Source organism: Emiliania huxleyi, assembly GCF_000372725.1.
Source record: "Emiliania huxleyi CCMP1516 unplaced genomic scaffold EMIHUscaffold_96, whole genome shotgun sequence".
NCBI lineage: Eukaryota > Haptophyta > Isochrysidales > Noelaerhabdaceae > Emiliania > Emiliania huxleyi.
The window spans coordinates 25,418-49,372 of NW_005194878.1; the positions used below are offsets into that span (position 1 = coordinate 25,418).

General features: G+C 65.4%; 5 protein-coding genes across 5 annotated transcripts in view; 1 reads left to right on the forward strand and 4 right to left on the reverse strand.

The window, feature by feature from the left end:
• Positions 1–5,301: 5,301 nt before the first annotated feature.
• Positions 5,302–7,228, reverse strand: EMIHUDRAFT_417203 (6-phosphogluconate dehydrogenase; the record flags this gene model as incomplete). Its single annotated transcript, XM_005756573.1, has 3 exons — positions 5,302–6,375; positions 6,478–6,527; positions 6,729–7,228. 3 exons carry the CDS (start codon positions 7,223–7,225, stop codon positions 6,032–6,034), a joined length of 891 nt encoding a protein of 296 aa, XP_005756630.1. The 3' UTR covers positions 5,302–6,031.
• Positions 7,229–8,900: 1,672 nt separating this feature from the next.
• EMIHUDRAFT_221283 (hypothetical protein) lies at positions 8,901–10,307 on the reverse strand (the record flags this gene model as incomplete). The annotated part of the gene is made up of 6 exons (XM_005756574.1): positions 8,901–9,074; positions 9,212–9,256; positions 9,368–9,482; positions 9,589–9,692; positions 9,951–10,060; positions 10,250–10,307. 6 exons carry the CDS (start codon positions 10,305–10,307, stop codon positions 8,901–8,903), a joined length of 606 nt encoding a protein of 201 aa, XP_005756631.1.
• Positions 10,308–14,600: 4,293 nt separating this feature from the next.
• EMIHUDRAFT_453918 (hypothetical protein) lies at positions 14,601–17,643 on the reverse strand (the record flags this gene model as incomplete). Its single annotated transcript, XM_005756575.1, has 6 exons — positions 14,601–15,032; positions 15,126–15,196; positions 15,272–15,326; positions 15,454–15,579; positions 15,649–16,065; positions 17,542–17,643. The coding sequence occupies 6 exons, from the start codon at positions 17,641–17,643 to the stop codon at positions 14,601–14,603; spliced, it is 1,203 nt and encodes a 400-aa protein (XP_005756632.1).
• Positions 17,644–22,042: 4,399 nt separating this feature from the next.
• EMIHUDRAFT_42215 (hypothetical protein) lies at positions 22,043–22,810 on the forward strand (the record flags this gene model as incomplete). Its single annotated transcript, XM_005756576.1, has 1 exon — positions 22,043–22,810. A coding segment is annotated over one exon (768 nt), but the record flags the coding sequence as incomplete, so codon positions are not given.
• Positions 22,811–23,562: 752 nt separating this feature from the next.
• The window catches only part of EMIHUDRAFT_221287 (hypothetical protein), a gene marked incomplete at both ends in the record, with an annotated part of 3,856 nt that continues 3,463 nt past the window's right edge, over positions 23,563–23,955 (reverse strand). Inside the window, one exon of the mRNA XM_005756577.1 lies at positions 23,563–23,700. Within this exon, the coding sequence (XP_005756634.1) occupies positions 23,563–23,700 (138 nt within the window). The remainder of the gene's footprint in view (positions 23,701–23,955) is intronic.

The following is a 23,955-nucleotide window of genomic DNA, read 5'->3' on the forward strand; positions in this document are numbered from 1 at the left end:
TGCTCGAGGCCGGCCGTGCGTCCGCCGTGGCCGAGTACGGATCGATGGCGCCGAGAGCTCTCGACGCCGCTTACGACAACGGCGCCGCGTGCCGACCGATGCTCGGCGCGTGGGTGGCGCGCAACTTGCCGCTCTCCCACGCGGAGCGCGCTGCCGCCCCACCCGAGCTCCTCGACCTCCAGTACGGCGCTGGCACGCACGAGCGCTTCGACTTTCTGCCCGCGAGCACGCCGGCGGGGGGCGCGGCGGCGGCGTCGAACGCGGACGCGCCGACGTTGCTGTACATCCATGGCGGATATTGGCACATGAACAGCCCCAAGGAGAACAACTGCTTCATCGCGTCGGCGCTTCGGCGCCGCGGCGCCAACGTGGCGATCCTCGAGTACGGCGGGCTCCCCGCTCCGGAGCCGCAGCCCGTCTGCGAGCAGTGCTTGCAGGTGCTGACGGCCGTCGAGTTCCTAGCGGCGGCCCTGGCTGCTGGACGGCTGCCGGGCGACCCGGCGAAGCTCGTCGTCGCCGGCCACTCCGCGGGTGGGCAGCTCGCGGGCGTGTGCGCGCTGCACCCGCGCACGCGCGCCAAGCTCGCCGGCGCCCTCTGCATTTCGATGATCGCTGACCTCGAGCCGCTGCGCCTGCACTCGTACTTCAACCTGAGCTTGCCCGCCGCCAGACGACGGCTCATCGCGCCCGACGACGTCCTCGCGTGGTCGCCCCTCGCCCTGATCCCGCCCGCAGAGGCAGGGGTGGCGCTGCCGCCGATCGTCGCCGCCGTTGGGGGCGACGAATTGCCCGAGCTGCGCCACCAGACGCGCGACTTCCACGCCGCGTGCACCGCACAGGGCCACGCGGTCACGCACGTCGAGGTGGCGGGGGCGTCGCACTTCGATGTGCTCGACGGGCTCGCAAGCGGAGGCGACGCGGCGCTTTTTGCCCAGGCGTGCCGGTTGCTCTGCGTGTGAGGTCTGTGCCTGTGAAGCCTGTGATCTGTGCCTGTGTGTGTTTTTCTCAGTACGCACTCGATGCAGGCCGACCACAGTGGCAGAGATCAGCTCCAGGCCCCCGGGCGGAGGACCCCAAGGAGAAGCCGAATCCTCGCGTCGTCAAAGGGGGAATCCAGGGGGGGAACAGGCCAAGCCTTCTTGAAGCGTTACCGAGAGACGCGCTCTCCACAGCTGTCCCCGAGTCGAAGGAGATTCATCAGTCTCACCCACTTCGCTCGCTGCCCACTGTCTCCGCTCCCTCCCGCTTGGGCCGCCGTCGCAATCGTGCGTGACAACGCTGAATACTTCGCAATTGCGGTGGCAGCTCAGCCTGCAGCACAATGCCACCCTGCGCCGTCACCGCCGAGAGCCGACCCCCCCGCTCCACACATACCACGGAGGCAGGCTCGGGCGCGTGTGCTGCACACGAAGATGCCCTTCGAGCCGCCCGGCGAGGAGTTCAGCCATCCTAGATCCTTGCTACCTTAGAGCGTGACGCTTGTGCTCGCCACATAAGTTCTGTCCAAAATGGTGTATGAGCATGGCCGTGTTTAATATGAGTATTAAATTGTTGGTAAGATAGAGCTGTAAGTGCCGACTGGGTACTCGGCTTCGTGTGCGCCGTTACTGGTGCACGCATGTGCAGTTGATGTGTGTAGGCAGTCGTTCACTACCTGTAGGGCTGGGCACCGTCTCCTGCTAGCGGTCCCTTTCGTCGATACCGGCTCCCTCCCCCCCCCCGTGCGTGAGTGTCACCACACACACACACACACACACACACACACACACCCGTGCTTCTCTAACCAGTGTTGTGCGAGGGAGTTTTGTTGTAAGATTCTCTAACGCATCATGATGTGTCAGCTTAAAGCAATCGCTGCTATGACCAGCTAGAGCGGTGTTCACTCAGCAAAGTCCCGCTCTGAAGAGGAGGGGCGGAGGAGAGCGCGACTGAGGGAGGCGAAAGCAGCCTCTCCGCGGAAATTGACCGCTCCCGCTATGTTGAGCGGTGTTGCACTGACTTGACTCCGCTCGAACGTGCTCGGTCGGTGTTTTTCTGAGCAAGAGTCCGCTCTAAAGGTTGCAGAGCGGAGTCTTGTTAGGCAAACGCTGCTCTGTGTTGTGTAGAGTGGGGTTTGAGCTTGACGAACGCTGCTCTAGTACCTGCGAGCGGGGTTACTGAGATATAACGCCTCTCTGAGAGCCGGGAGCGGCGTCGAGCGTTTTACTTTTGGCCCTCAGCCCACACTGTACCCCCTCGTTCAGAGACGCGTTCATGCCCTCGAGCGGCGTAAGCCAAGCTTCACCACTCCCGCCTTTTGGCTCACGCCTACCGTTCTGGTTTCCCCGAGCACCTCCACCTCCGCCCCGCCCGCCACCGTGGTGGTTGCCGCTTTCGCAGTCGGCGCCGAAGCCTTCCGCGAGCCCCTCCAACCAAATGGTCCCGGCGGTCGGCGGTTGGTCGGCGGGAGATCTCTGGCCGCTCGCCGGCGGACAACGCGGCGGTTGCCGGGTGGAGCACGGCGCGTATGGTTCGGTTGACACAATTTTGGGCGTGAGCGAGGCCGAGTGCCAGGCCCTGTGCCGCGATCGTCGAGATTGCCTCGCAACCGACTACCACTTCACTGGCGGGCCCGAAAACAGCTGCGATCTCCACAAGAAGCCGGTGCTGCACGTCCTCCCGATGGGCGAGCACGCGTGCCGCATCAAGCCCGCCCCGGGGCAGAGCGGCTTTCGCGGAGAGACATTAGCCTTCAACGGGGAGGTGACTCACCTGCCGGCGCCTCCCCTCCCTCGGCCGCCTCCGTCGCCACCGTCGCCACCGTCGCCGCCATCGCCGCCGCCATCACCGCCGTCGCCGCCACCACCGCCACTGCCGCCGCCGCTGCCTCCCTCGCCACCATCGCCGCCACCACCGCTGTCGCCGCCACCACCGCCAACTCCACCGCCACCGGACAGCCCGCCACCGCAGTCCCCGCCACCGCCACCACCGCCGCCTCTCTCGCCACCACTGCCGCCGGACAGCCCGCCACCGCAGTCCCCGCCACCGCCATCACCGCCGCCTCCCTCGCCACCACTGCCGCCGCCGCCCTTCCCGCCGCGACCCCCGCCGTCGCCACCGCAGTCCCCGCCACCGCCGCCTCCCTCGCCACCACTGCCGCCGCCGCCCTTCCCGCCGCGACCCCCGCCGTCGCCTCCGCCGCCACCGCCACCGCCGTTGCCACCGCCACCACCATCGCCATCTCCGTCCCCGCCACCTCCGTCCCCGCCACCTCCGTCCCCGCCACCTCCGTCCCCGCCACCTCCGTCTACACCGCCGCCGGCGCCGCCGCCCCCTCCGCCAGGCGCACTTGAAGCCACTGGCGTTCTGCTGGGTGCCGCCGCCTACTCCATGAAGGTCTCGATGATTGGGGCGGCGCTGGTGGTGGTGTGGGCGTGGGTGGCCGAGAGATGCATCCGTGATCGGCCGAGGCGCCGGCTCGCGTCGCAATGGACGCAGATGGCGGAGCGGGGCATCGACGAGCGGCGCACCTTGCGAAGGAGCCTAGACTCGATTAGACTCGATATTAGTCGGCTGCGATAGCATCGCGCTGCACCCGCGGCGAGTGTGGGTGAGGAGAAGGGTACGTCCTGCATGTCGGTACCCAGCCGCCCGAGGGAGGAACGGGATGGCTCAAAACAGTTAGGAACAAACACGTCTAGAAAAGGAGCGTTCGAATTCTTTTGCGCGCTAAAATTCTTTTTGTCCCTATGTCCGACGCCAGGGCGGAAGACGTCAGTCGTGGCGCCACGACGGCCAGGACGATCAACAAGTCATTTTCGATTTTGGAACTCGGCCGTCGTCAAGAGCACAAGAGGCAGGTCGCCGCCTTTGACCGTGAATGTGAGTGCACTCGCGCTCTCTCACAACACGCCGACTACGCCCAGTGGCTGGACGGGCTCGGCGTCATGAGACCTCGGTCCAGCTCTCCATCGGTTCCCGAGCCAGATCCGACGAGGCGGGCGGCTGGAACCGTGGACGGATAAAGCCGTACAAGCAAGGAACGCTCATCCGCGCCCGGCCCCCCTCCACCGCTTTTCGTCCGCGCGAGCGCGGCTTGCGGCTCATGCCAAACACCCCCCGCTTCCGAGCTCTACGGTAGCAAAGATGCAGGCCAGCAGGCGATTTATCCGCGGAAATTGTCAGGATCATGGGCGACATCGGTCAAGTGATGGGGGAAGTCAAATCCTGGCTCACGAGCTCCTTGTACCTTGAGCTTCTCCAAACGATCGTTAAGGGGACGCGGCTAGTCGGGGGAGGTGTTCAGTGCTACAGGAGCGCCCGCACGTTAGGATTGCGAGTGCTGTCGCTCGGAGGCATTTCGCTAGAGTCGAGAGCAAAGGAGTAGGAGAGCGCCCTCCACTTCTCCGGAGAAGTAGAGCCGTAGGTAGGTCCTTCACAGCGAGAGTGAATTTCTTTTAGTTTGTTGTTGCGTACGCAAACTCGCTGTATATATCGCCGCCGCCAACGGCTGCGGCGAACGTCTCTTCACCACACTTCTACTGCTGTGAACAGGTTCGGCGTCGTTCGTTGTCGGCGGGGAGCCTTCTGCAAACAGCGTCTCTTCGCAGCTCTTCCCGCTTTTCCTTGCGTGTGTGAGTGCCAGTATAGTGGCACGCCAGCGGTTACTTTATTAGTGCCGGCCGTGTTTCTCATTCGGCATTTCTCCTGTCCTCCGAGGACATCTTGGAGCAGACCCGGCAGTTGTCTGGCCGCCGATCATGGTTTTTTCGCCCTCCTTTTGCACGTCGGCCTCACTAGCCTCGTTTCCGCGCTCGAGCTCGGGCCTCCAGCCCTCATCAGCCGGAGGCGCTTGGCCGCAGCCGCCCTGACTCTGGCCACGGCAACACGCAGCACCAGCTGCTGCCGAAGAAGGTCGAGGGCTTGGCTGGCCAACGCGTCGTCGCTGTCTCGGCTGGGATCGCTCACAGCCTCGCCATCACTGCTGACGGCAGCGTCTGGAGCTGGGGCTGGGGAGGGCATGGCCGGTTGGGCCACGGCGACGAGAAGACCCAGCTGCTGCCGAAGAAGATCGAGGCCTTTGCTGGCCAGCGCGGCATCGCTGTGTCGGCTGGAGATGTGCACAGCCTCGCCATCACCCCACCTCTATGAGGACGACGGCGCCTTCTAAAGGTCCGTCGCAGGCTGTGCCTCTTTTGGTCCCTGTGTCGAACCTGTGTGCTGTGATACGGGTTTGGAGCACTTGGAGCACTTGGAGTGCAGTTGGTAGCCTATCTCGGAATTCTTTCGTTAAAATTCTTTTCTTTAACCGGCCTCCTCTCCCACGATGTCGCCTCGTCTCCTGCCGCTCCTTCTCCTCGCCGTCCTCTCTCCCGCGAGCGGCCTCACCCTAGTCCTCAACCGCCGCACCGCCGTTCGCGCGCTGGCCGCCGCACCGCTGCTCGGCTCTGCTCCGGTGCTCGCAGATGATCCGCGCCTCAACTCTGCTGGCTTTGCCGAGATCAAGCGGCTGAAGGACGCGCAGAAGCAGCTCAACACTGCGGTGCGCGAAGAGAAGGTGGCACGACTCTCCGCAATAGCCGGGCGCGAGCGGAACAACTACCCACCGGAGAAGCAGGCGGAGTTCGATGCCAAGGCGGAGGAGTGGGCAGCGACGCTGGAGGCTGCTTACGCGGAGAAGGACGCCGCCCTCGCCGCTTTGCGAGAGGGCAAGGAGGCCGGCCGTTTCTGATGGTAGTTTATTGCGGTGCACCGCGTTCGCTTCGGCCTCTTCGGGCTCTCTTCGCCGCGACTGGCCGACGCACCTCAAACACGCATGGCCGTAAGCGTCGCGCTCCCGATCGTGCCAGTGCATATGCACGTACATGTGCAACGTATAGAGTGCATACGTCCAAGAGTCCCGCAGATCTCACATGTCGCATGTAGTCAGAGAGTAGTGTGTACTTACTTACGCCGACCACATCCACCCCCGAACTTTTTTTTTGACTTATTATGCTGATATCTCACGCTCCTATTACCCGCGGGTCCCCATGTCTCATGCGTGAACGGCTCTCTATCGGCAGGGGCTCACGGCAGGGTTGGTTGGGGAGTCGAGGGCTAGGACGAGCGCCTGCGTCCCGTCCCTCCCGTGCCCGGCCGCCAGCAGCGCGTCGTACAGCCTCCGTGCGTTTGCGAGTCCGGGCAGCTCCAGGCCCAGCCGCTCCGCCTCGCTCACGGCGATGCCCAAATCCTTGGCCATGTGCTCGATCATGAAGCCGGGCGCAAAGTCGTTCGCCACGACCTTGTGCCCGAGGTTGTTCATCGCCCACGAGCCCGCCGCGCCGGCGCCGACTGCGCGGACGACCGCGTCGGCGTCCAGCCCCGCCGCCGACGCGTAGCGAAGCGATTCGCACACGCCTAGGGGAGATGCGGCCGAGATGTCGCCGAGATGTCGCGGAGGTACAGCCGAGGTACAGCCGAGATGTGCCGAGATGTGCCGAGATGCGCCGAGCCGCCCACCGAGCATGTTGTTGGCTGCGAGGATCTGGTTGCACATCTTGGTGTGCTGCCTGGCACCAATCCGAGCGGGCGGGTCAGAAACGAGGGACGGCGCCGTACGGGGAACGCGGCGAACGCTCTCACAGCCCCAGCCGACTCCGTGAACTCTCGAGGGATCTCGAGTTGCGGAGCTCCCTGCTGCTCGGTGTACGAACTCTGTTCACACCGAGCAGCTGCTGGGAGTGGCTGCGGCTATAGCAGACAGCTCTCACCCCGCTCCGGCAGGCCCCATGTGCAGCACGCGACTGCCCAGCAGGTCGAGCAGGTAACCGCTGCCGCCCATCGCCTCGTCGCTCCCGCCACACATGATGGAGAGTGACGCCGCCTCGGCACCGACGTCGCCTCCGCTCACGGGCGCGTCCAGCGCCAGCACACCCTTGCCCGCTGCGGCCGCGGCGACTCTCTGCGCCAAGCTGGGTGTGCTCGTGGTGCAGTCAATCAGCAGCGATCCTGGCTCCAGCGCCTCCAGCACGCCGCCGCCGCCAAGTGTGACCTGCTCGACATCTGAGGGCGCTCCAACCATCGTGAACACTGCGTCGGCTCCATAGGCGGCATCCATAGGCGACGACGCCAGCCGAGCTCCAGCCTCTACCAGCGGCGCGCACTTGGAGGCGGTGCGGCTGAATACCGAGAGCTCATGGCCCGCCGCCATGAGGTGGCCAGCCATGTGTCGGCCCATCACGCCGACACCGACCCAGCCGATGCGCATGCGACCGCCGCCGTGGCCACCCATAATGGTAGAGGGCTGACAAGGCGCGAGACACACACGTAAGGACCCGCCCCCGCCCCTCGGGGCGGGGGCCCCCGCCCCCCCGGGGGGCCCTTTGGGGCCCCTCCAGGGGGCGACCCCTCCGGGGAGGCCGGCCTTCCCCGTGCCGGTTCTCCCCAACCAACCCCGCCGGCAGCGCGAGCTGCCGGCCACATTGAGCGGTTCGTCCGCGTCGCGCACTCGTCCCAACCGGGGGCCGCTGACTCGTTCTGCGCGCCAACGGCTGGTGACGCTGTGTTGCCCTTGAGCTAGTCCTTCCCCGGTCGCCTAGCCTCTGCGCTGTCTGGCGGACGCCTGTATGCCATGCGCGCGGACCACGCTTGCGTGGATTTGTGGCTGGCAGGCTGACCCGTGTGCGGGGTAACCCGCGCGCGGGGAAGCTTCACGGGTTCGAGTCGTCAAACATTGAGCAGCGGAGGTGTGCCGAGGGGGACCGGGAGGCGGTAAGTCGTCGTCGCCCGGCGCTGCTTGCAGCACCATGGCGAGGGCGCTAAGAGGTTCCTCTTTTCCGCGCCCCCCCCCGCAAGGCGCGCGATACACGGCTGGGTTCGGACCCCTTGCCGGATAGGGAGTTTGCTTGGATATACTTTGCCCACCAAAAGAAAGCCAATTCTTGACTTGGGCCGGACAAGGCGTCCTCCTCACATTCACCGTGAACGCTGATCCGGAGGAAATGGATGACCCGGCACGTTACGGCGCAATCACCCAAGGCAAGAAAGAAGAGAGGCCTTGAGGACGATTAAGGCCGTCTTTATGAAGCTGGACAAAGATGGCAGTGGATCGCTGGACAAGTCGGAGCTCAAGGAGGTGGTCGAGATGTACAGCGGCGAAGCGTTTGACGTCGAGCAGTTCTTTGAGTGGTACGACACGCATGGCAAAGCAGACAGCACGGTTGACCTGACTGAGTTTGGTTGGTACCTCGCGGACGTAGCCTTGTCCTTTCCGGATGCCAAGGCGGCCATGCCGGCCGTTATCCAGGAGTTCGATGAGCAGGCGGAGCTGAGAAACCCCAGTAGTAGACACTCTCTCCCACATCTCTAGGAAGGGCGGCGTCGAGCCCTAAGCGCTAAAGGCTCGACCGCACCGTCACTGGGACTGCCCGCCCTCCACAGACACTCACTTATGTCTTACCCCCTCTCCTAGCCCTGGGGAGATGTAGGGGGGTGTGGGGACCGGGGTGTGGAGGAGATCGCGCTCGCCGTGTCGCTGACTCGCTGTGGCCGTGTGCGGTGTGGGGCCCGGCGGTGTCGACCCCGTACGTGTACGCGAGGCGCTGTTCACATAATCATAAACGCTAGCCCCGGGCCCGACATCGCACAGAGACAGGCGCTGTTCACAGTTCTCAGACCTTGTTATGAGAAGAAAATAGAAAAAGACGTCCTTTCACACACAAAAAAACACAACCCCGCGGACCCAAGACACACAAAAGCACAGACAGTCGGCGCTGTTCACACAAAAGCATGCCCGATTCTCGCACGAGAGCACGACGTCAACGATCAAGAGGCGGGCATCCATGCAAACCGAAGCCGGCGCTACATGAAGCACCACTACGTGTGTAAGATTGTGTAGCACTCTCGCACTCCCACACGCAGGCTGCGGCCCTCATGCTACGGCCCTAAGCCGGCGGGTTGAGAACGCGCCCGTTCGCGACATAGACGCGCCGCCAGCTGTACACGCCCGCGACGGCGAGGCCCGCCCACCGCGCCCACGGGGGCAGCGTAGACAGGTCGAAGGCCGCGGCCGCCAGGAAGGCGGCGGCGATGAGAAGGAGCCGCAGCTCGCGGCCGGCCTATGGGGAGATATGGGGAGATATGGGGAGACATGGGGAGATATGGGGAGACGCAGCTCGCGGCCGGCCTCGATCGGCTGGTGCTGCGCGTCCAGCCTCGGCCGGGCCGCCTGGGCAGTCAGAGAGGCTGACAGTACGTGGCGGGCTGAGAATTCGGGCCTCTCCCGACCCGCCATCGTTGCCTAAGGGAGGATCCTCTCGGCCACTAGACCATGACAGATCAGAGGCGTACTTTACATGCCTTGTCCCAGCTCCCCCACTCCTCACACTAGGTTTGCAGTGCGCGGCCTCACCCGCCCCTCTCGCCGCCGCTGCTCGCGCACGGCGTCGAACCACGCCTCGCGCATTCCCCAGCCCTCGGGCGCATCGTCAGCGGGGACCGCAAGGACGTCCTCGGGGTGGACGCGCCTGTTCACAGCAGTAGGTGTGAAGAAACGCTGTTCACAGGTGGAGGACGTCCTCGGGGTGGACGCGCCAGTGCGTCTGGGCACGGCAGCGCTGGTGGCACGCCCACGACACGTCGCCGAACTGCTGCGGCGTCGGCTGGTAGCGGTACATTGGGTGGGGGATGCGCTGGAAGCGGCGGCACTGCTCGCACTCATACCGCAGGGTGTGGCGCTGGCCCATCGAGCAAGCCCCACAGAGCTTGAGCCGGCCTCCGCCTACGTGTTGAATACGCCAACATGAGGGCGGGAAGGCGGTACTGTGCAGCGTCTTCAGAGCACCGCGTGAAGACAACGGAGAAGAATACAGTGAACACAGCGGAGTACGGTCGAATACGGCTGAATACGTGTCCTCTCGAGTGCTGGTTGGGATACATGAACACGCATTCCGCTTCTAGAGGCCTCTGCCCCGCGTCTCGACGATGACGCGCACCTGCTGGCACAGCGTGCACGTGTCCACCGCGTCAGCCTCCTCGATGGCGCCGCCCGCGCCTACAACAGCCAACGATGATGCGTCGGCGTCGCGCGACGCCTCACGGCCGCCTCCGTCACCCGGCGCCGATTCTCAGGTAGGACCGGCAGTTCGGGCAGCGGCCGACGTTGCCGGGTGCGGACGCGCAGATCACAGCGATGCATGAGTGGCAGTAACGGGTCGAAGAGGCTGCCGGGATAACGCAGCACGGCAGCCGTGCCTCGCCGGCGGCCGAGGTGTCATCCCAGCACACCGCACACTGGAAGCTCTCGCCGGCCGGACGTTCTTGGGGAGGCTCGTCGTCGATCGGAGCGTCATCGAACGGTGCGTCAGCCGGCTCCGACATCTCTCTGGCCACAGCAGGCAGGTGCTCGGGTGAAGCCAGCGCTGCTGGTGGCCAGCGCTGCCGGCGGCCTTGCTACCGAGGCACAGTAAGCGCCGCTCCCTGTTGTTTGTGTCTGTGTGTCGCTCGTGCGTGTCGTCATCATCTGTCTAGCGTCCACCCATACCGCGTTGGTGTCCAGTCCGAGCCTGGCTGTTCTTCACCTTTCTACCTACCTACCTACCAGGACGTATGTATTCTTCTCAATAACAAAGGCTGTGAAAAATGCGCGCGGGCCTTCTAGGCCCGCGGGTAGTCTCCCCCCCACCCCCAGGGCCTCCAGGGCTCGCACCTCAACCTCTCACTCATAGACCAGCGCAAAGCATCAGGCGTTCGCCAGACAGCCGCCTTCCGAGCCGCCCCGCCCCGCCCCGCCCCCTCCCCTCGCCCGCGCATTGGCCACCGCCCTTCGCACACTGACATATAGGCGCTCGAGACCTCCTCTCGCTGCCTACTCGCTGCCTCTGGGGAGGGGAAGAAGTACAAACAACTGTAGGGCGGGCGGGCGCCACACTGCGCTAGGGGCCTCCTGGGTGGGGTGGGTGGGGTGGGGCGGGTGTCGGAGGAGGGGAATCGTGGCACGGCTTTGGGTCTCCCTCGTCTTTTGTCGGGTCTCCGCTAGCCTCTGTCTCGTCGCCGACTGTGTCTTGGAAGGCGTCGTCTTCCCCCTCGCATTCACAGGCTTCGCTGTCGTCCGCGTTGCCCTCCAGCTGCTCGTTGGGCGGGTTGTCGATCGCGCCTCGCGTCGCCGCTTCGTCACGCCCCCCCTCTGCGCTCGCGCCTTCCGAGGACGGCCCCGCTCCGCTCGTCGCCTCCTCACTCCGTTTCTGTGCCAGTGTCATCACCTGCCTCCCGTATGATGGATTCCGCGTGGCATCGGCTCGGACGGCAGACACAGCCAAGGCGAACGTCGAACCCTTTCCTCAGCAAGTCGGCCACTCGCACAAGCTCGTTCCACCTCTCGCCGGGTTTGGTGTTCGGTCGTCTGTTTGTCGGGTCTGGCCCGGGACCTCTGGCTCTGTAGATTTAGTCTTCACGATGTAACGAAAAGAAAGGCAACACGCATGAAAATGGGGCGCGCACCCCCTGACACTGCGCGGTGACCCGCCGTTACGGGTGGGGCTGGGGCCTTGCCCCCAGGAGAGGTGGGTGGGTGTTGAGGGTCTAGGTGGGCCATACTAGTCACTAAGGTTGGAAACCCGCCTTCGCGATCGCCACCTTGTTGTCGTCGTTGTGAGCGATCTGCGCCAGCGCCAACGCGGCAAACTTCTTCTGCCCCTCCGTGCCGCCACGAGCCAGCGCCACCAGCGGCGCGATGCCGCCCTCCCTCGCAACTGCCACCTGGTTGTCGGCGTTGTTGCGAGCGAGGTTCTGCAGCGCCACCGCGGCGAAACGGGGCCTGCGCCTCCGTGCCGCCGCGAACCAGCGCCACCAGCGGCGCGATGCCGCCCGCCTCCGCGATCGCCACCTTGCTATCGACGTTGTGAGCGAGCCACGCCAGCGCCACCGCGGCGTTCTCCTTCTGCTTCTCCGTGCCGCCGCAAGCCAGCGCCACCAGCCGCGCGATGCCGCCCCCGCCTTCGCGATCGCCACCCTGTTGTCGGCGTTGCAAGCGAGGTTCCTCAGCCCCGCCGCGGCCTCCTCCTTCTGCCCGTCCGTGTCGCCGCTAGCCAGCGCCACCAGCGGCGCGATGCCGCCCGCCTTCGCGTTCGCCACCTGGTTGTCGGCGTTGGCAGCGAGGTTATTGAGCGCCCATGCGGTCTCCTCCTTCTGCTCGTCCGTGCCGTCGCGAGCCAGCGCCACCAGCGGCGCAATGCCGCCCGCCTTTGCGATTGCCACCTTGTTGCGAGGCTCCCCAGCGAGGCTCCCCAGCATCCTCGCGGCCGCCTCCTTCAGCACGTCGGTGCCACAACGAGTCAACGCCACAAGCGGCGCGATGCATCCAGCAACACGGAGCGGCAGAAGCAAGCACAAGGCAAGCACTTTGGAGCACCGGAGGCGCACCGCCTCGTCCACCTCTGCTGACGCACCCTTCTGCTTCATGACAGCCGGAATGACGCCGATTGTAATCGCCCGCGCGTGCTCCTTCTTCGCCTTGCGCGCCGCCGCCGCAACGCTCGCGGTCTGCAGCGCCGCCACCTTCAAGCGGTGGCCCGCGCCCGCCTTGGCGTCATTCTCCGTCTCCCACGCGGTCAGCTCGGCCTCCGCGCGCGCAGCCACCGCCTCGCTCGCCGTCAGCTCGTCCTCCAGTCGTCGCGCGATGCCGCCAAATGCGACTTGCACCGTCGCGTCGAGCGCCTTGATCTTCGGCAGCTGCCCCTCCTTGTCGCTCTGGTTGGTCACGGTGACGTCGGGCTTCGAGAGGAAGGCGTGCGCCTTGTCAGGCGTCTTTTTCGCCCACTGGTCGACGAGCAGCTTCGTGAACGACTCAGCCTGCGCAGCAGCATTCTGGATGCAACAACGTGGTGCCGCTCGTTCTTGGTGCCCACCGCCGGCTTGAGGCCGTCAGGCATCGCGAACTGCATCGCGAGCCACGACTCAAACTGAGTCCAGAAGCGCGACACGTACGACATGTCGAGGAGAATCAGGACTGTGGTGCCGAGGTAAAGCCGGTTCACCTCCTTCAGCATTCCCTTGAAGGAAGCCGTGTCCTCCGCGCTGCGCGAGCCCTTGGGGAGATCCTGCGGCATGCAGGCCGAGTCGATCCAGGCGCGCTCAATCTTCTGGCCGTCGGGCGAGTTGAGGAAGCCCTTGAGCGCCTTGAGCTGCTCGCCATCGGGGTCTGGGTGATCTGGCTGCATCCATCGGTGCGAGACCGCCAGCGTCGTCTCAATGTGGGTGCCTTTTACCACGTCGGCGACACTTTGACGAGCGGCTCGTCCGCGGTGAACTTGTCACGGAGGTCCTGGAAGAATGGCAGGCTCTTGCCCTGGAACTTGCGCACGAAGTCAGCGCTCAGCATAAAGAAGGTGCACGGCCGCCGGATCCCCTCGTCGTCAGGGTGGGCTCGCATTGCTCGAGCACGAAATGCGGCACGTGTTGAGCAAGGTCCGTTTCGTTGCCTTGTTGATGTCCTTGTTGCCTTGGGCTCGACGGCCGGACGGGCCACAGCGCTTGTGCTTTCTTTATTCGTGTACCTGTGTTAGTGCCAGTGCGCGCCAGTCCCGTGCCCAGTGTTGTGCGAGGGAGTTTTGTTGTAAAATTCTTTATTCCCCCGCAAAAGGGGTGGTTGGGTTTGGGCTCCTATGAGTGTTGCGGGGGTCGCTTTTGATAGGGGGTGTGCGTCGCGCTGCCGCAGCACGAGGCGGAGGGCGCCGCGGAGCTGCGCCGCTGCCTCGCCCTCTAGCAGTGGCGGGAGGGGCCGGCGGCGGTGCCGCATGGCGTGAACCCGGCCCCGCCGATCTCGCTGTCCTTGCCCGGGATGGCTCTGTAGTCTTCAGAATTCAGTTCAGTCAGTCAGTCTTCACGACGCACGTTTGACTGTCAGTGCACGCGCATGTATGATGTAATGAAAAAGCTAGAACAGGCAACACGCATGAAAAAGGGGGGCGCACCCCTGACCGCCGTTACTCAACATAACAACAACGTTAGGGTGGGGCCTTGCCCCCAGGAGAGGTGGGTGGGTGAATTAGAGCATCTGCTAGCGAGCGGCATGAGTGGTCTACAAAGCTCGAGCCGGAGCGTATATGGAATCGTGCGAGGGCATCGCCGTTTTTGTTGAGATCAACGTCCGCGTCACACATTCGCTGCTTCGCCGAGCGCCGCGATCCCATGACAAAGGTGGGCGCCGCGTTGACATGCTCGCCTGTTCACGCGTGTGGACTGGTGAAGAGACGTCGCTCACCGACGGAGAGGGGGGCGCCGCGGCGAGGAGGCGCCGAGCTCAGCCACCTACGGCGACATGTCGGTGGACGTGTGAGGGACGCGTCTCCCAGAAGGCCGCATCCGCCTAGCTTGTAGCGCGGCTGCCGTCTCTCCGATTGGCGCGCGGCAGTTGGGGCAGAGCTGCGCCTCGGGCGGCCGCGCGAGGAGCGCCTCGTAGCAGCCGCGGCACAGCGAGGCGTGGCCGCAGCCGAAGCGAACCTCGCGCGAGGGAGGGCCGAGGTGAGGAGATGGGCCGAGACGAGCCAAGGGCAGACGCGCTGTGCAAACCTCGCGAGGGTTGAGCCAGCACACCACGCAACAGCGCTCCTCCTGTTGACACGTGGGGGCGTGAGGAGACGCCCTTCTCACAGCGCTGTCACGCGGCCGCGCTCCTCGTCGTCCGCTTGCGCCATAACCGACCCTGCAGCGTCGGAGGGCTGCGCCGCAATGCCGCCACTCCCAACGCCAGGGGCCGTGTCGCCCTCGGCGCTGCCGTCCGTGTCCTCGTGATCATCGAAACGAGAATCGCCCATCCCAACTGCCCTCAGCCGCAGCAGCGCCTCTGAGAGGGGCATGCGGTCCTCCACGTACTCCTCTGTGAGCCCGAGGACCAGCTCCGACAAGGCGCTCACGACCGACGGCGGCCAACTGTCGGCCCAGCCGCCCGGTGCACCATCGCGGCCGCCAGCACTGCAGTCGGGCACGCCCGGCGGCTGCCACCGCGCAGGCTCCTCCGGAAACTTGAGCAAGCGGCGGCACTTGCCCTTCAGGCCGATAGCGGGCAAGCCGACGAGCGCCTACAGCCGGAGATGCGGCCACAGTTCAGCGGAATGCGGCCGATATGCAGCAATACCAGCCCCGGCGGACGCCATCAGAGCAGTGACGCCGACCGCGTACCCGTCGGTGTACGTCGAATGCTGCCCACCATTGACGATGAGGGGGTCGACAAAGCCCGGCGTGCCTAGGGAGGGCAGGAAAGGAGCCGTCGAGGAGCGGCGGGAGGCTGCTCGGTGGGGCAGAGCCAGAGCGCGGGTACCGCATACTCGCGCTGTCGACAGGTGCGTCTGCGCGGCCTGCGCCTCCGTCGCCGCCTTGGCGCAGAGAGGCAATGGCGGTGAGAGCGGCAATCGAGGGCAAGTGAAGCGGACGGAGGCAACGGCACAGAGAGGGGCGGAGGAAGAGAGAGGCACAGAGCGCTGGCGGTGGGAGGGGGGGCACCTTGGCGAGACCCGTGTCCGCCAGCCGCGCTATGCCGTCGGCGTCGATCAGGATGTTGCTCGGCTTCACGTCACGGTGTAGCACCGGCGGCCGCAGCTCGTGCAGGTAAAGCAGACCTTCCATAACCTGTTCACGTGTCGATGCGTCAAGAGACTCATCATAACGCGTGGGAGTGGAGCAAACTCTGCATCACACCACGCAGAGGATGCGGCAGCGCGCAGCCCACGGCATCGGCGGCGGGCTAGCACAGCCTAGCTTGCCGAGCCGCTGGCGCCCCTGCGCAGTCAGCAGCAGCCGGTCCTCTAGGTTGCCGCCTGCCGCTATGGGGTAGACGAGCGACGGGCCGCGGCGGTCGAGGCAGTAGCCAAGCAGCGAAAGCACGTTCGGGTGCGAGAGCCGACACAGGATGTCCACTTCGTGGCGCAGCTCCTCGGCGGCCTCCGCCGCCGCCACGCCTCCGCTCACCGTCAGCCGCTTGACCGCCACCGCGCGGGATGAACCCGGCAACCGGCGCTGCAGCGCAGACAATGGGTCAGCCTTGTACACTGTCGCGTTGCCGCCGACGCCGATGACGCGAGCAGCGCTGAAGGAGGCCGTGGCGGTATCGAGCTCCTCGTACTTAAGGAGAACGGGTGCCGCCGCCGCAGCGGCAGCTGCAACCCTCGCCGCCTCCGCCGCCTCCGCTTCCCTCGCGGCCTCCGCCTCCTCCCTCGCCGCCTCCGACGCGGCCGCCTCTCTCGCCGCCGCCGCCTCTTCCGCCGCCGCCTCCCTCGCTGCTACCGCCACGCGCTCCGACTCCGCTGCAGCCTCTGCCGCCTCTATCGCAGCCGCTTCCCTTTTAGCCGTATCGGCCGCCTGCCTCTTAGCCGCCTCCGCTGCTTCCCTGGCTGCCGCCTTTGCGGCCCTCCTCGCCTCCACCTTTGCTGCTCTCCTCGCCTCCGCTGATCTCCCCGAATGCTTTGGCTCCGCTTGCTTTGCCACTCGCGCCTGCGCCCTCAAGTTGGCATGACCTTTAATCCCGAGGCCGATACAGAGGATTCCCAGACCGATGCCATAGCCCCACCAACAGTCGAGGGGTGTGTACACTGCGTCAACGGTTTTGGCACCTTTGAGTGCCCCGGCGCAGGCGGTGTGGCCCTGCGCTTCAGCAAAATGCAGCGCCGTGCGCCCATGCCTGTCCCGCACCTCCACCCGCGCCCCCGCGCGCAGCAAGAGACGCACAGTGGCGGGGTGGTTGTAGTGAGCGGCGACCATCAATGAGGTCTCGCCGTTATTGTCCTGCTGGTTGACGTCCGCGCCGTGCTGCAGCAACGTCTCGATGAGCTGGAGGCGGCTCGTGGACATGGCGGCGTACATGAGTGCCGTGCCGCCGCGAGTGTTCTGCTGGTGAACATTCGCGCCACGCTGAAGCAGCAGCTCGACCACCTGCGTTTGCCCGCTGTGGGCGGCGAGCATCAGCGCCGTGAAGCCATTCAGCTTCTGGTGGTTGATCACTGCGCCGCGGTTGAGCAGCAAGTCGACGACCCGTTCGTGGCCGCCGTATGCGGCCTCCGTCAGCGCATTGCTGCCTTGGTTGTTTTGCTGGTTGACCTTGGCGCCGCGCTGCAGTAGTGCTTCGACCACCGGCTGGTGCCCCCCCAGCGCGGCTTGTCGTAGTGCGGCCTGGCCTTTGCTGTTCTGCTGGTTCACATTCGCGCCCCGCTGCAGCAGCAAATCGACCACCCCACTGTGCCCCTTCTCAGCGGCTGCCATGAGCAGCGTGATGCCCCACACACTCGCATCCTCAGCGTTGAACGTCGAATTGGCATCGCCGCCACCGTCGAGCCAGGAGTGCACCGCAATCTCATCGCCGACACTCGCTGCATCCCGGATCGCGTCCGGGACCAGCTCGTCCTTGGTGGCCTCCGAGCCGCTGGCATCTTTGAGCGCCTGAGCGCAAGTCGCGCAACCCCGATCCTCGGCAAAGCGCAGCGCGGTGAGCCCTTTCCCGTTCTGCAGCTCTGCCTGTGCCCCCGCCCGCAGTGCGTGGATCACCGGCCTTCCTACGCTGGAGGCGTACATCAGCGCACTGTTGCCCCTGGCGTCAACATGAACGGAGAGGTTGCCCGGTCCGGGAGAGGTGGCATCGGCCAAGATGATCCCGGGCGAAGCCGCCACGTAGCCACACGCCATAACCAAGAAGGCGCCCATGACGAAGCGATCGCCTGCGAGTGGTGAGTGCGACGGTGAGCGAGAGTTGAGCGCAAGTGTGTGAGCCGTGACTATCGTGTGGCAGAGAGAGCAGTGTGTGGCAACGGGGTCGCGGGTGGATCGTACCAGAGAGGACATGGAAGGACGTAGGAGCGAGCCGCCGAACCAAACCCAGGCCAGGCACTGTTTTGACAGGACAGCGTGACAGCATGACACTTTACCGGATCGAGTTATAGGCGCTTCGCTCTCGTTCGATCGCATTTCCCGGGGTTGCCGCGACTGGTTGGGAACATCTCCACGCCCGAGACACGGGCAGGAGCCCCACGGCATTCAAAGTGCAAGCACCGGCCCGGTGCCGTGGGTGAGCAACCTGCACCCCACTCCCTCCCTCCCAGACACAGGACCCGCACAAACCCCACAGCGTGGACGACTACGTGTTCAGAAACACCAAGAAGCGAGGCGAGGGTGAAGGGGTAAGGGCGTGTCAACTCGACTCAAACACTACAGCCCTTGCGCCCACACCTCGATCTTCTTGGGCAGCAGCTGCCACTGCTCGTCTCCGTGGCCTAGGCGGCCGCTTTCGCCCTTGCCCCAGGTGAAGACGGCGCCGTCGGCGGTGAGGGCGAGGCTGTGTTCGCCTCCCGCCGACGTAGCGATGACGCGCTGCTCAGCCAGCGCCTCGATCTTCTTGGGCAGCAGCTAGCTCTGCTGATCGCCGTGGCCCAACTCGCCTCTTCCTCCAAAGCCCCAGCTCCAGACGGCGCCGTCAGCGGTGAGGGCGAGGCTGTGGCTGCCTCCAGTCGACACGGCGACGACGCGCTGGCCAGCCAGCGCCTCGACCTTCTTGGGCAGCGGCAGGCTCCGCTGGTCGCCGTGGCCCAACTGGCCGCTCCCTCCAGAGCCCCAGCTCCAGACGGCGCCGTCAGCGGTGAGGGCGAGGCTGCACGCCCCTCCAGCCGACACAGCGAGGACGCGCCGCCCAACCAACGCCTCGACCTTCTTGGGCAGCAGCTGGTGCTGCTGGTTGCCGTGGCCCAACTGGCCAAGGTCTCCATCGCCCCAGCTCCAGACCTCTCCGTCGGCGGTGAGGGCGAGGCTGTGGAAGCCTCCCGCCGAGACAGCGACGACGCGCTGGGCAGCCAAGGACTCGACCTTGTTGGGCTGCAGCTGCCTCTGCTCGTCAACGTGGCCCAGCTGGCCAAAGGATCCCAAGCCCCAGCTCCAGACGCTGCCGTTGGCGGTGAGGGCGAGGTTGTGGCTCTGTGCAGCCGACACAGCGACGACGCGCTGACCAGCAAAGGCCTCGACCTTCGTCGGCTGCCACTGGTGCTGCTCGTCGCCGTGGCCCAACCGTCCCCAGCGTCCAGCGCCCCAGCTCCAGACAGCGCCGTTGGTGGTTAGGGCGAGGCTGTGGTGCTCTCCCGCCGACACGCTCACGGCGCGCTCGTCGCCCAGCGTCGCCGGAAGGCGCGTCGGCGTGTTGAGCCGCGTCACGCCCTCGCCGTGGCCGAGCAGGGCTGGATAGTAGGACAGCGGGGAGCCGCACGACGAGAGCCGCCCCTCGCCGACCATGAAGACGCTGTGCCGATCGCCTGCCGCCATCCTCGCCGGCGGGTTGGACTCGCACAGCAGCGCCGAGTAGCACAGCCACCGCACGGCGCAGACCTCGCCCTCTGGCTGCGCCGGCAGCTCGAAGCCGCGCTCTTGCGCCCGCAAGCGGATGCCCTCCACCGCGAGTGACGTGTGGAAGAGGAGCGACACGGCCGCAGCGCGAGCGATGTCGACGGGGTCGCAGCGAGAGACGACGCGCACGAGGAGGTCGGTGGGGAGGTCGAGGAGGCGGGCGGGCGGCGGCGTCTCTCCCGAGGGCGCGGCGGCGGCGGCGGTGGCGAGGCGGCGCGAGCGGCGCCGCGGTGGGGTGGACATCGCGAGAAAAAAAATTCGCACCACAAAAAAGAATTAAAGCGTGGGGCCTTCACGAAATCGGCTCCGGTGTGCCTTTGTGAATTCGTCGGCTTCTGCAACGAGATCCAAAGACTCGACACCACGATGGGCTGGACCTGCGCAATGATACGCTGACCCACGCCGGCACGTGAGCCTGCCAAGATGGCGCGTAAGCCTTTGCGGCGGCTACCGTTACGGATGCGATTGCGGCGATTGCGCCTACTTTGTGCACGCTGTCCGCCAGCGCCCTTGCTGCGTGCGACTGCAGCATGGCCGGGGGCGACGGGCGCCACACATGCCTTCAAGTGGCTTATCATTGGGCGATATCGCGCCGGCTGCTACCCTCTGTGGGGAAGCTACTACCTTCGCTGGTGGCTGGTGGACAAGACGTTGCGTCATTGCGGCCGGGGTGCGCTCTTCAACTCCAGCGATGTCTGGCGCTGTCGATACTTGCGGCTGCTCGGAGCCACGGTGGGAACTGGCGTCAGGATCGCTGCGACGGCTCACATCACCGAGGCAGACCTGGTCTCCATTGGTGACGACGCCGCTATTGACACGGCGATCATTTCCCCATTCGCCGCTGATGCCGGTGCTATGCTGTTGCGGCCTGTCGTGCTCGGCCACCGTTCTGGCGTCTGCAGGAGCTGCACGCTCGGGCCTGGCGCAAAGGTCTCAGCTGGCGTGTGCCTGGGCCCTCTGACCTCGTCGTACACGCCGCCGCTGACGTTGGAGCAGTCGGCCGCGAATCGTAAGCTGTGCCGGCCTGACTTTTGCTCCCCGCCACTGTGGCTCCAGTGCGCCCTAGGCCTGCCTTGTCAGCTCTTCGTCACGGCGGCAGCGATGCTTCCGTACCTCCTCTGCCTCTTGCTCTACAGCATTGGGCCGAGCGACTACCGCCACGCCGTCTCTGCCGCATCGCCGTGGCTTACGAAGTGGGACGACTTTGCCATGTGGCTAAGCGACTATTGGCGTGTGACGGTCCTCATTCTCATCTTGTTTACCCGCGCCACCATCACGCCTTTTGTGCGCCTTGCCGCCACCATCCTTGTCAAGCGCCTCGTCATTGGACGCTTTCGACCGGGTCCCAAAGGTGTCGACGAGTACACGGCGCTCCGTGCCCCTCACACACACCGCGCGCACACACGCCGCTTCCATCGTCTTCGCAGGGGACTGGGCGCGCTTCCAGTACTGGCTAACGTCCCGGCTGGTTGGCAGCGACCTCTGCGGCACTCACGCGCTTCTCGGTCGACACTGGGGCGGCGTGTCGGTCGTGATGCGGCTCCTCGGCGCTCGCTGTGGCGAGCGCATCTTTTGGCCGGGCGTCATGCTGAACGTCGTCGAATTCGACCTGCTCACGGCACTCTGCAGCCTCCGTCCAACCATGTGTGCTAGGCCTGTTGGCCAACTCTCTCCTTGGCCCTGCAGGTGGGCGACGACGTGGTCTTTGGGAGCCGGACCACGATCATGTGCTCGGACGCAAGTGCGGCTGCGGCCGTCACACTGGCCGCGGGCGCCATGGTTGCTGACCGCTGCGTGCTGCTACCGGGCGTCACGGTCGGTCGAAGGTGCGTGCTCGGCTCTGGCTCTGTCACTCGGCCCGGCCGCACCTACGCCTCTGGAGCGACCATGCTGGGGTCGCAGGGTGGGGACTGCGTCGTTCTCGACGCGGGCTCGGGCCTCACCGGGGCGGTGATGGCGTATAACGCGGGCGTACCTGTGGCTCCGCTGCCGTCGACGCCAGACAAGGGTGGAGCGGACACCGAGCATGCCTTCGGGCGCACCTTCTACGGCTCGCAAAGGCAACGCAGTGCGGTGTCATGGCCGGTGCCTCCTACGTGGTCAATCACAGCGGCCGCCATGGCCGCGTACGGTTTCGGAGCCGCCGCCGATCACGGCCGTTTCGTGCTGGCCCTGGTGATTACCACCCGCTTTGCCATTGTGCCAACCCTCGGGCGCGGCGCCGAGGCGTCCCCGTGGGAGGCGGCGAGAGCCGCCGCTTCTTTTCTCGTGCTTGTCTGCTGCTGCATGGTGGTCATCCGCACGGTGACGGTCCCCCTTGGCGCGCTCGCGTCGGCAGGAGCCAAGCGGCTGCTGATTGGGCGGCGGGTGCAAGGCAACCACGCCTGGGACCGCAGCTCGTATTGCATTCGCTGGAAGGCGTATCACGTCCTCGAGAGCCTCCTTGTCGACCTCAGCAAGCTCTGCGGCTCGGTCAGAGGAGCAAATCCGCCGCCGCCACACCCCCGCCCTCGTACAAACGGTCGGCTATGGCCGAAAAATAGGCGTGGTTGGTCTTGTGGTACCGCGCGCTGGGTGGCCTCATCGGCAAGGGGTGCTGCCTGTTCCCACAGGGCTCGGACTTGCTGCTTGTCGAGCCCGATCTCATCCGGATGGGCGATCGCGTCTGCGTCAACAATGCAAGTTCCATCGTTTGCCACCTCAATACGCGCGGTGCATTCTCGCTCTGCTGGTGGTGCACTTTGTGCAGGCATACGAGCTGGACACGCGGCTGGGGATCGACATGCCCTCCCTCGTCCGTTTCGTCTCCAAGCTACAGCAGGGCTACCACGACGTTCCCTTCCACAACTATGTGCATGCGTGCGACGTGGTGCACGGCGCCGTCTTCTTCCTCACCCAGCAGCAGGTGCGGAGGCACCTCAGCCCGCTGGACATGTACGCGCTCATCCTCGCCGCGGCGGCGCACGACCATGGGCACGAGGGGCTCAGTAATGCGTTCTACTGCAACAGCGGCCACGAACTCGCCCTTCGCTACAACGACGCGTCGGTACTGGAGATGCATCACATCTCCTCGGCGTGGCGTCTTCTCGCGCTAGACGGCTGCGACGCGCTGATGGGCCTGTCGTCGGAGCAGTGCGGCGACCTGCGGCAGACTATGGTGGAGGCAGTCCTGGGCACGGACATGAAGCTCCACTTCGACCACCTCGCCAAGTTCAAGGCGCTCTCCTCGTCGGGCGCCTTTGATCAACCTGACCGGGGCGGGGTTCGCAAGCTGTTGACGATGTGCCTGCACGCAGCCGACATCAGCAATCCTTGCAAGCCGTGGCGGCTGTCCTCGCGCTGGGCAGCGAGAGTGATGACCGAGTTCTTCTTGCAGGGCGACCGTGAAGCTGAGATGGGCATCCCTGTCTCGCCCTTCATGGACCGCGAGAGGACCGACATCGCGCAAGCGCAGGCGGGCTTCATCTCTGTCCTCATCCAGCCGTTTTTCGAGGTGCAAACCACACCAAATTCGAGCGGCCCACCCTGGCGAGGGCCTCCTCACCGGTCCCTTCCCTGCCGCTGTATGTACTGCCCTGCAGGAGTGGACTGAGTGGCTGGGCGAGCGGGTGCAACGCGAGGTGATGGGGCACGTGGCGGCGAGCCTGAAGCTATATCTTGCTTGCGCGGTAGGGGGCGGCCACAGTGGACAAGCCTCCACCGAATCTCTGAACAGGCGAACCTCGCGCGGTGGGAGGCGGAGGGCGAGGCGGCGATCGGGGATATGCTCGACACGATCAGAGCGCACCCGGCCTGAGGTATCGGTCTCGAACGCCGGACCCGCTCCCGGCTCGCGCGCTGTGGGACCCGGGGCGGGGCCGCTTCCCGGGGACGGGCGGCGCGGACCGTTCCCCGATTGAGGGCGGAGCCCCGGAGAGCGGAGGGCCGACGCTCGGTCGCTGTGCGCACACGTGTCTGTGCTAACGGCCGTGTAACGCGTGTAAGCTGTAACGCTCAGAGAGCGTTACACTTACAGCGCTTTGCACCTCTTTAATTTGGTGTACCGTAGTCCGTACTACGGAAACCGTACTCTCACTTGTACGTACTCTCTCTCACTTGTACGTACTTTTAGCTTACTAGGAGAAAAGGGAGTCTCTCACTTGTACGGCTAGAGAGTACAAGCATGTGCACTGAGAGTTCTCTTCTCTACTTACTGACTAAGCTGTCTCACGCGAGCTCAAAAACGCTTGGCCGCTGCTATGGCAGCCAGAGGCTATCGCCCAAGTGAGAGTCGAGGCACGCCATCCGCAGGAGGAGACGCTGCAGCACGCTGGAGGAGAGGCGGAGGTAGCGAGACTGCCCGCCGGACGGCAGGAGCTCGCGCAGCAGCCGCACCTGTGGTGTGGGGGGATATGGCGGAGATATGGCGGAGATATGGCGGAGAGATGGAGGAGAGATGGCGGAGAGATGGCGGAGCTTGCGCAGCAGCCGCACCGCCTCGGCGATGACCGCGGCGAGCTGGTGGGATCCATCGACCTCGTGCATCCCCCACCTACTCCCCGCTCTCGTGGCGTGAGGTCTTGCGAGCTCTTTGTCCGCCGTCGGGCCCCCCCCCCCCCCCCCCCAAAAGGATGAGGAGCCAAACAAAAA